Source organism: Mirounga leonina, unplaced genomic scaffold (genome assembly GCF_011800145.1).
Source record: "Mirounga leonina isolate KUSES-001 unplaced genomic scaffold, KU_Mleo_1.0 Mir_220895, whole genome shotgun sequence".
Classification (NCBI taxonomy): Eukaryota; Metazoa; Chordata; class Mammalia; order Carnivora; family Phocidae; genus Mirounga; species Mirounga leonina.
The window spans coordinates 1-10,187 of record NW_023270551.1 but is presented as its reverse complement, the minus strand read 5'-3'; the positions used below and the strand labels follow the sequence as shown (position 1 = coordinate 10,187).

Here is a 10,187-nt window from a genome sequence, read left to right as displayed (position 1 = left end):
AGGCCAGCATCCCAGTTATTATGCCCTAAGATATTCTTATTTTGGTTCCTCTTCTCATATGCTTAATTAAAAACAGAATGGTGGTGGTGGGATCTGTTAGAACATGTATTTGCCAGGCATCTCGACACTGTGCCTGTCCCAGAGAAGTAATTTACTGAGTGTTGCTTGAGTGAGTGACCACCACCAGGGCCTGGGGAGCCATAGGTAATCCCATGTAAGATGGAACGTGTGCCCCACAGAAGACTTCTGGATGCTCCTCTTTGCACCGGGGATTATAACCAAGAGCCCCGTCCCCATGTGAGCTCCAACTCTCCTGGTGTGGGTTTATGGGGTGTGACTCATGTCTGTTCTTTGCAGGGTGAGATGCTAGATAACATAGAGCTGAATGTCATGCACACAGTGGACCATGTGGAGAAGGCACGGGAAGAAACGAAAAGAGCTGTGAAGTACCAGGGTCAGGCCCGGAAGGTGAGACTCTCCGGCTGCCTTCAGAGAAGAGAGTCCATTCTCCTTCCTGTCTCTTGCTCTTTCTCTCTTCCCTGTGCCTGTCTCTGTTTCTGCTGCCACCACCTCTTGCATCTGGGGAAAGGGAGCCATGATTGACCGTATCGAGAACAACATGGACCAGTCAGTGGGCTTTGTGGAGCGGGCCGTGGCAGATACCAAAAAGGCTGTCAAGTTTCAGAGTGAAGCTCGGAGGGTGAGCACCTTAGTCTCCACTGGTCTGGCTTGCTTCTCCTCTCTCTGGTCCTCCCCACCTGTGTACTTGATCCTTTGCCTTCCCTTTCTGTCCTGGCCTCATCCCAACACCTACGTCAGCCTTTCCCAGAGAGTAGCTGCCCTTTCTCCCCTGGTGTGCCTTGCATGGATCTGGCTCACATACTCTCTACCCAAGAACCCACACTTGAAGACAGTTCTGCAGGGTGGATGCATTGCCCAGTGTTGCCGTTAGACTTCTCCTGGATGGAGCTCATGATCCTTTCAGATGTTACACTTGACTCCTCTGTTCTTCAGAAACCTGTTCACTCTCTTCCACTCCATTAACCAAGCCCACCCCCCTTTTTTCTACTGTGAACCCGGTGCTGTGCTGATCTCCATACAACATTACCTCCTATCTTATGGAGTACCTGTTATTCCCTACTCATAGGTGAAACTGTTGAGGGTCAGAGGTTAAGTAATTGGCTTCATGGCACCTAGTAAGTATAGGATTGGGATTCAAATTCAGATTCCAATCATGCTCTTTCCCCCACACCAGCATATTTACCCCTCTCCCGGTGTCCCTGTTGCTTGAGAACTTCTCAACTTCTCTGCCCATTGTGGTAGCCAGCTCTGGTGGCTTGTGCTTTTTAGACTGTTCTTTTCTGACTATTCTCCTGGGCTCTGATAATTTTCTTCTTCAGTTCTTTGATTTTCTTCCAACTTTACCTATTGCTTGTGCAGGGATTCAAGGAGTGGGGAAATTATTTCACCTAACGAATCAAGGCTGGCTCACAATAGGACTGCCATCCTGCTTTCTGAGCCCCAGTCACTGGACTGGGTCTGATGGATGGGCGTATGCTTTAGGGGAAAGACAGACAGAAGTTTGAAATTAGGACTATTTGAAAACATACACTTCTTCTTGAAAATGAAAAATTGGTCTCTTGATACCTTGGCTTATTGCTGCTCGGAGACCCCGTGATGGTTGCTTTTGTATCTGTCCACATGTGCAAGACTTAGTGTGAGTCGAGAGCCCACAGAAGCTCCATGTTTCCATCTGCTGGCCTTGCTAGCCAGGAAGTCACTTAAGATATATAAAATATCCTAATAGAATGTCTTTATGTAGATCTATAGTCTTATTTGGGTTGATAAGAGGCTTTCAATGTAGAGGTGAGAGGGGTTGGATTTTGGATGAGTTGTTGTTTTTTGGTTGTTTGTAATAATGGTTTGTTTGTTTCTCTTATCCTCTCCAGAAATTGATAATTATCATTGTGGTAGTAGTGGTGTTGCTGGGCATTTTAGCATTGATTATTGGACTTTCCGTTGGGCTGAAGTAATGGCGGCCCGAGTGGTTGCTGCACTGAAATGTAAGTAAATGGAAGGTTCTTGGGGATTCTGGATTGGCTTCCTCTTGAGAAATTGGCCTGGGATTTCACATGGCAGTGCTCCTCCCTTGTGATTGTCCTTGGACACACACACTGAGCTCTCTCAGACTTTCTATCACCTGTGCCTTCTTTCATCTCCTTAAAATACTCTTCTGGGCTTCTGGTGCCAGGGGAAGTTCTCTTCTGGGCCGGGCTCCCATTGGTTCCTCTCCCGGGGACTCTATCCCAGCTCTTTGTCTTACACTGTATGTTGCCACCTGTCCTGGCACACCTGAGCACCACATTTTTGCTCCTTTTGCTCGGGAAGCATGCTCCTAATTGGATACAATCTGTGTCCTGAGTCTGGGGTTCATCTTCTGAATTCTTGCTGACTTTCATGGATGTTGGGCTTTGCTTTCCATTCCCTTTTTAGTGTAAACAAAGCTTTGGATTGGGGTTTGGGGTGGTGGGGTTTTGTTTGTGGCTGACGGGTTGGATCTTGAATGATACAGCAGTTAACATTTTTGAGTGTTGAGTTGTGCCAGACCGTGTATTGAACACCTCATACACACGTCCTCGAATCCCCACAATACCTTCTTGAGGTAGGTGCTGTTGTTTATCATATTTTATAGACGAAGACACTCAGGCTTAAAGAGATGTTAAGTCACAGGGCCAAGTTTGAACACACAGCTGATGGTGGGCCTAGGAGAGTTCTTTCCTACATCTTAGCTTCTCTTTGTAAAACCAGGTAGCCATTTATCATTGTCTACCAAGTCCAGAGAACCTTGGAGGAGAGTAAGTTTAAAATTTAGGCCGTTAATTTCTTTAAATCTGTCAGGGCTTCATGTGCATAGTAGCAGCACGACGGGAATGATCTAATTATTGGCACTGTTAACACTTTTATGACTTCTTAGGTGTTACTTTTCTGAATAAAATATAGGATGTCATATAACAAAAACATATAAAACACAGAAAAGGTGAACAGAATTAATTTTTAATGTTATTGCTGATAACCTTGTGGCATGTTCACACACTCAGACATGGTTTCACAGACTTCAGACTACATTATCGATGGTTTTAGACCCAGTTCAAAAATCCTATGCATCATTCCACATCACTGAAATGTCTTTGTAAATCTAATTTTCAACACAAGATTGTGAATATACTCTCAATTATTTAATACTTCCCCAAAGTTAGAGTTTTGTGATTACTGTGTTACTGTAACAAACAGTATGACTAACCTCTATTTTTCTCATTGCTGTTTTCTCTTATGAATTCAAAGAAGTCTGGTTGCTGAGGTAATAGATACCAATGTCTTTAATACTTGACACATACTTCCATGTTGGTAACCAGACCTGATTCTTCTCTTCATTTTTGCTTCCGTGTGCCTCTTCTTCCTTCTTCCTCCTCCCATGTGACCAGAGGGTCTCGAAGTTAGATATTTATAGCACTAAACATCAACTTCTTCTTGAGAATGTAAATGAATTCCTTTTTTAAATGAGGAGACTAATTAATGTATTGTTTTTAGTTGACTTACCTGATCTCCAAAATGCTGTGTCATCCCTGAGTAGTGTTGGGCTGTTTACTGTAGTGTATTTCATAAAGTCGGGACTGGTTGCTGCTTTTAGGTCTGGACCCCCCCCCCCCCATGTGGCCTGAGGGCAAGAGGTCTCTGAACAGGAGGGAGGGAAGACAGCCTTCCTTTGACTCCCCAGTTGTGTGCCAGGTCCTGTTCTAGGATAGTAACATTGTCCGCATTTTCAGATGGGAAACTCTTCGGAAGCACAGTAAAGAAACTTGCCCGAGCCTACCCAGCACTTAAGATGGAGCAGCCATGATGACCCCTGAACTTTTCTTTATTCTTTTCACTGTGTGAGAGAAGTGCGGAGTAGGAGAGTAACGGAGAAGATTCAAGTTCTGGAACTTGTATTTGAAAAGTGCTGATGGGGGCCCTGTAGAGAGAACGGGTAGCTTTTGTGGATCGACTGTGCCACCCCCTGGCAAGTCCTTCCACGGGAATGTGACAGCCTGTGTGAAGGATTATAAAAAGCCCAGGGATTTATTTTTAATATGGCTTTTTGTTTCTTTCACGACAGGATATTTATTTCTGGGTCCTGTCTTGGGTTTGTCTACAGGATTTCTCAGGTTTACTGTTGACTTCTCCATTGCTCTCCTTTTTGCAGTGATGTCTGATCTTCCGTCTCTACCTTCTAGGTTTGTGACTGAGTGTTAATGTTGCTCTCCACCATCATCCTGTGTACTGATCAGCTCCTCCTTCCCCTGCCTCTTTTAGAACCCGATTTCACTCCAGCCTGGTGTGGCCACCCTTGTCTTCAGATGGGAACAGAGTTTGAATGGCCTTCCTGTGGGAGAGTGCGACCTGTTCCTTTGTTTCCTTGTAATCGTCCTTGGACCTGACCCAGCAAACAATTTAGCCCAGGAGGAAGCTAATCTACCTGATGCAACCCTGAGTTCTCCTCAAAACCTGCTCCTGCCCCACCAACTCTGAAGTGCCTTCTCTCCCAGACAGTACGAACCAACCCAGCTTCTCTTTGTTCCCTCTGAATGTGTCAAATTATGCCTTGCACCTTGGAAAGCCCATTAGAAACCTTCCCAAGGTGCTGTATTTTCTACCTCATGGAGTATTCTCCTTCCAGAAATTGCAGTGTATTTTGTAGGGGGTTATCATTAACAACACAAAGGATTCTTCCAAGTGTGGCAACAATAAGGCTTGGCTTGAGCCTTCTACTTGGCAGGGTCTTGGTCCTCACAGTTTGTTTTCCCTATGTCTTGAAAATATGTGGACTGGCAGATGTCATTTTGGTCTTAGAAGCTTGTTTGAAGTTCAATTTTAAATTAAGCTCTTAGTATGTTCAGCTTGGTGGCCAACTTCAGTCTTTATGTTGTATTCTCTCATGTTTACTCAAGGAGGCACCAGCATGATACGATTGTCCTAGGTTACCATTTGTAAAGGCTGAGGGTATGAGATATTTGTTTCCCTCTCTGACTCTTGGAAACTGGCTGTTCTCCATTGGAGTGATGCTTTGTGAAGCCATTGCCTTGAGGTGAAAAATAACCAGGCACTTAAAATTGGGCCAGGGACAAGGTGCTTGAGTCTCAGGCTCTGGAAATGCTCAGATTGGTGCGAGTATTCAGTCACTCATTTCATATATTCCAGATGTATTTTTATAATCATGTGTGTGAGACGTAATGTATATATTTGCCCGTGTCACTCAGGAAGTAGGAAACTAGAAATGGAGAATATTATAATCTCGAAACAAACAAACAGACAAACCAACAGGCTAAAAATTAGGTAAGAGACATTTGCTTATCTGCAAATGAATCATAGTAGAAATGTGATCTTCTGGTGTCATCGAGAAACCTTGTTTTCTGGTGAGTACTGGGACAATCATAGATCTTCGGGGTGAGGACTAAGTTGACCCCCTTAAGTTTTTCTGCTTAGCAGACAGAAGGTGTGACAAGTTTTGGCACCTCACCCCACTGCTGCATAGGTGAGGCTTGTCCTGAGAACATCCCAGAGCAATTTGAGATCATTCCCGTGGCCTTTAGGATGATCCCGTCTCCAGGGCTGAGTCAGCTGGGGGAGACCGGGGACTACTGAGTAGCTGGTATTGCTACCAGGTTAATGAGCTTGACAGGTTCTTTGTCTCCCCCAATTCTTGTCATGTAGGAAGCAACAGCCAGGAAATGATTTCAAGTGTAGTGACTATGCTGACCCCCTGAGATTCTCTGCCAGTCTCCCTGATGTATAGTTTAGCTTTAACTTTCTAGGATAGGGTGAGCACCTAATCCAGGGACTACCCCTTGGCTTCCTTTGCAAAGGCTATGTACTTCATCATTGCTCAGCACTCAGACAGAGCCAAGGGGATGCCTTCTTACCCATGGCTATGAAGTCAGGACAGTGGACAGGCTCCAGCAACAAGGGAAGACAAGCTCTAATCACAGGTCTTTGTTGAGCCCTGGGGCTTAGTTTGGAATACAAGTGAAGGGTTTTTTTGTCATTTGTATTTTTTAAATGTAAACTTGATTATTTTATTGATAATTTAAAAATAAATTACTTTATATTGATTGTGAAACAGTTCTGGCTCTATTTCCCTGCAAAATAGTGGTTGGGTGCCACCATATGGTGATTTTTGTTTAGGTTTTAGAAAAAGGGTTAAAATCCTTTTTAACCATGTGCCAGACCAGATGGATCAAAAGTTCTAAATTTTGAAAATGGTTTAACTCTCAAAGAATACACTGAACTACATTTGAATTTCAGGTTTAAGGTACTCCCACCAGGAATGCGGTTCACTTGTCGTGGGTATCTGGCTCTAGGAGAGGATAGGGATAACTCTCATGTGATGGGATCCAGAAGGCAGAACAACATACTAAACACCCTCAGAGATCGCTGTTGATCTAATTTTGAATCTCTTGCCTGAAAGCTACGCTTCTATTCACATCTTGAGTTCTAGAAGCCAGATCCATCTCCCTTTCCCTTCACATCTTCCTCCATGTCTGGATCCACTTTTGTCTTCCTTCCCTTGCAACTCTGCACAGTGATGCTGCTTCTCACATGCTTTTTCTTTCCTTGTCTGGACGAGCAGAAGAAGATCATGATCATGATCTGCTGTATTATCCTTGCGATCATCTTAGCTTCTACCATTGGGGGCATATTTGCCTGAAAAAGGTGAGCCAGCTGTGGGGAGGGTGGCAGGTACTTTCACTTACTTTTATATCCTTAGGGCATTTGTTGTTTGTAGCTGGGTTCCCCAGATTTGGGTGGGATTAGGTGGTAGAATAGATAAAGGCTGGAGAGAACTAAGGAAAAAGTTTTCATGGAGAGAAAAATGTGTTAATAATGAGTTGGCAGTAGATGGGGAAGGCAGGTGGCAGTCCGTTCCATAACCAGGCCTGGTAGCAGAATGCTCTGTTTAGAATGCTTTGTAGGATGTTGATTTCCTGCAGCAAAATTTGGGCAGTGGTGTCTGGGAATGGCTAAAGGAGAAAGAATTAGTTCTCGCATTGGAAGCACCCCGAACTCCTTAGGAGAAGAGAGCCAGCCAGTAAATCCAGAGTAAATTAATTTCCTCTCTTTGAGGGTTCAGGCTAGTTAGTGCAGACTCGCTGAGTAGACTCTTTGCCACTGCAGCGGAAGGGCTTGGTGATCCTGGCTTCGGACATCCTGTTGTATAACCTGTGATTTTCTTCCCCCTCCGTTCTCTCCTGCAGTCCTCCCCAACGGAGCCTCGGTCGGCATTTTTCATCCTTCTTTCACTTCTGTGGTGCCATCACTTCTCCACTGCAGATTCCTCAACAGCTACTCCTCTTTCCATTATGAAACCTATGACACAGGGTGTCCATCAACCACCTATTGAAAGTTATGCAAAGGTAGACTTAGGACAGTACAGAATTGGGTGGGGGCGGGGCTGAAGGAACAGTTTGCACAGCAACATGAGGCTGGTTGGCAAGATGGTGTCCAGGAGGGGCTGTGGGCTGGAGAATACGTGCCTGTCCAGGAAATAAAACAGAGCCAGGCAGGTACTGGAGCACACCCAGCTCATCAGCACTTCATTTTCTCTTTGATCAACACCAGGCCTTTGTTACGTCTGCTCTTCAGGTTCTTCTAGGTCTCATCTTTGACCAGCCCTCCATCTACTTCCTTCTTCAGGGTCTAATAGTCTAAAGTGAAGATGGTCTAACCATAGGCACCATGCAGGTCTTGCTCACAGCAGCGTCCCCAGTGCTTAGCACAGTGCCTGCCACTTACGGATGTTCAAGTATCAGTTGACTTAATTACCTGTTAATTAAGCTCTGATTTCTGCTAACGGTTGAGTCCATGGGTTTTACTCTGAAACCTATTAAAGCATCAGTAGTAAATGGGTTTGTTAGTATCAGAGGCTGTGTGCAAATACCTGGGAAGGGGCTGATTCACTTATGCAAAAATAGGACAGGCCTCCCTTTACTGTGACATACAAAGTTCTTTTTTATGGGTGGTGATGGAGTGGACAGTCTCTCACTCTGCAAAGATTGGCTGGCCCCAGGATTGTGGTTCAGTAACCCGGTGTGGGTCCCAAACAAAAGAAACAGGTTTATACCGCAACTGAACTCCCAACAGTCATCAGCACCATACTCGTGAACCGTAGCAGAGATGAGAGGTCAGGTCAGAGAGGTGACAGGTGGCTACCACTCCCATGGTTTCTTACATGGTTGTGGTGCTACCTGAACCTGATTTTGTTGGCCAACAATGTGTGTATAAAACTGTCCCAAACAATGGCCCCAATTCAAGGTTCAGATGTGTTCTAATGCAATCTAGTAATTATATTACAAGAGCTTCACTAAAAATACATTAAGAACCACCATGTACAACTCTTGAGGACCATGTAACTGTTTAGATATATTTGTACTTTTGAAAGTAGATTACTTTCTTTGTGGGACATCTTTTTAAGAAAGTGGGATTAAACTGGTAAGAACAGATACTACACTTGACCTTAGCCAAAAGTGGGATTAAGAAAAAAAGCTGACATTTCAAGTCAGTGTGCTGTTTTCTACCCACTTGCAAAAGCAAATGGTTTACTATTTCTATCCATTTGTATTTCTTTCAGTTTTATAGGGGATAGAAAACTGCTGGCTAGCTCTGGAAGAGATGAATCTTGTTAAAGACAGACAGGAAGGTGGAACCATGGGGATCTGGAACACATGGGGCCTTTATTCATCCAACAGTAACTAGTTGAGTGCTGTGTGGCACACTGCACCGTCCTAGAACCTGCAGGGAAGCAAAGGTAGAGCCAAACACTCACCCTCCTCAGAGAATTTCAGACCTAGGAAAGGCCAGACAACAACCTTTATCGAAGTTCCTTGTGTTAAAAGGCAATGGTATGTTCCTTACTGTATTGTCCAACGTCCCCCTTTGCCTTCCGAGATTGAGAGATGGGTAGCTGGACATAAATAAATATCTGCTCAATCAATTAATGTATGTACTGCTATTTTTTTGCTTTCCAAAAAGTTTGTAACTAGTAAAGATATCAACTAGCTCCTGTACTATAAAAGGTACAGAATTCTCCCACTGTCCAAAAGTAGAGCGTTCCTAAACTGAAATGATGTACAGTGAAGAACTACCATTTTGTAAAAGCGAAAATCTTCTTCAGATTTCTTTCAGTTTGAGAAAAACAGGTACTACTGTAGCTCTTTGGCAAAAGCAAATGTGAAGCAGACTTTGACAGCAGGGAAACCCGTGCAGATATTAAATCCAACTTATACCAGAGGTGGGAGATGGAAGCATTTGTTTCAGCCCTGAAGACATTCATCTTACAGCTGAGGAGAACTGGACCCCCTAACAGTCAGTGAAGCCAGCTTCATAATCATTTAAGGATTAGGAATGACCAATGAAAAGTTATATCCTGAGGTGATACTCATACTTTATTTGATATAAATATAATGCACTTAAAAAAAAATCAACAGATATTCTACAATTTCTCAGAAATAATTTACTCATATACTGCTCCTTGGTTAGATCTCAGAGCCACCCAAAGACTGTAAGGGTAGGCTGAGGGGAATAAAAATGTAGATTCTCTCTCTTGGTAGCCTTTGTACATTTATGTCTCCCATTCTCACTACACACGTTCAGGCATATAGAACTTGCCCCAGTACTGCCCCTTCTGGGTCAAGTCATATGGGCTCAGGAATTTCCGTATCCCAAGCATGTTGGCAGTGGCTATGCGCTCAAAGGTCCAGGGGTTTTGGTTGTTCTGTTCCCGTTCCTCCTGATCTTTCCGCATCTTCTCAAGAGTCTCACGGCTCACGGCCTTTGCTGGGAAGGGCAACTTGTGGGCAACCTGGTCCAGGAAACCTTGTACCTCTTTGAATTCACAACGCCCACCCACCTCTACTATGAGACGGCCAGCCTTCACAGGAGTCACGTAGTGATCAATGGCACCTTTGCCTCCCCCCATGCGCTGTCCCATACCCTTGCGGGTGATGGGCTTGAAAGGGGCTGGTACTCTCCATAAAGCAAACATGTTCTTGGGGTCCATAGAGCGGTTGATTGTCAGGCGCATCATTTCAAAATGGCCCCAATGGAGGTAACCACCACCCAGTGCCTAAAAGTGGATGAAAGAATTAGAAATA

The 10,187-nt window shown here is 44.4% G+C and overlaps 2 protein-coding genes across 3 annotated transcripts; one reads left to right on the top strand and one right to left on the bottom strand.

The window, feature by feature from the left end:
* Positions 1-357: 357 nt before the first annotated feature.
* On the top strand, positions 358-5,354 carry LOC118026195 (syntaxin-3; the record flags this gene model as incomplete). 2 transcript variants are annotated; one of them, XM_035028950.1, is given in 3 exon segments in its annotated part: positions 358-468; positions 1,950-2,063; positions 4,354-5,354. In XM_035028950.1, coding segments are annotated over 2 exon segments (195 nt in total), but the record flags the coding sequence as incomplete, so codon positions are not given.
* Positions 5,355-9,458: 4,104 nt separating this feature from the next.
* Positions 9,459-10,181, bottom strand: LOC118026194 (39S ribosomal protein L16, mitochondrial). The gene has a single exon (XM_035028949.1). It carries the CDS (start codon positions 10,118-10,120, stop codon positions 9,674-9,676), a length of 447 nt encoding a protein of 148 aa, XP_034884840.1. The 5' UTR covers positions 10,121-10,181; the 3' UTR covers positions 9,459-9,673.
* Positions 10,182-10,187: the final 6 nt, after the last annotated feature.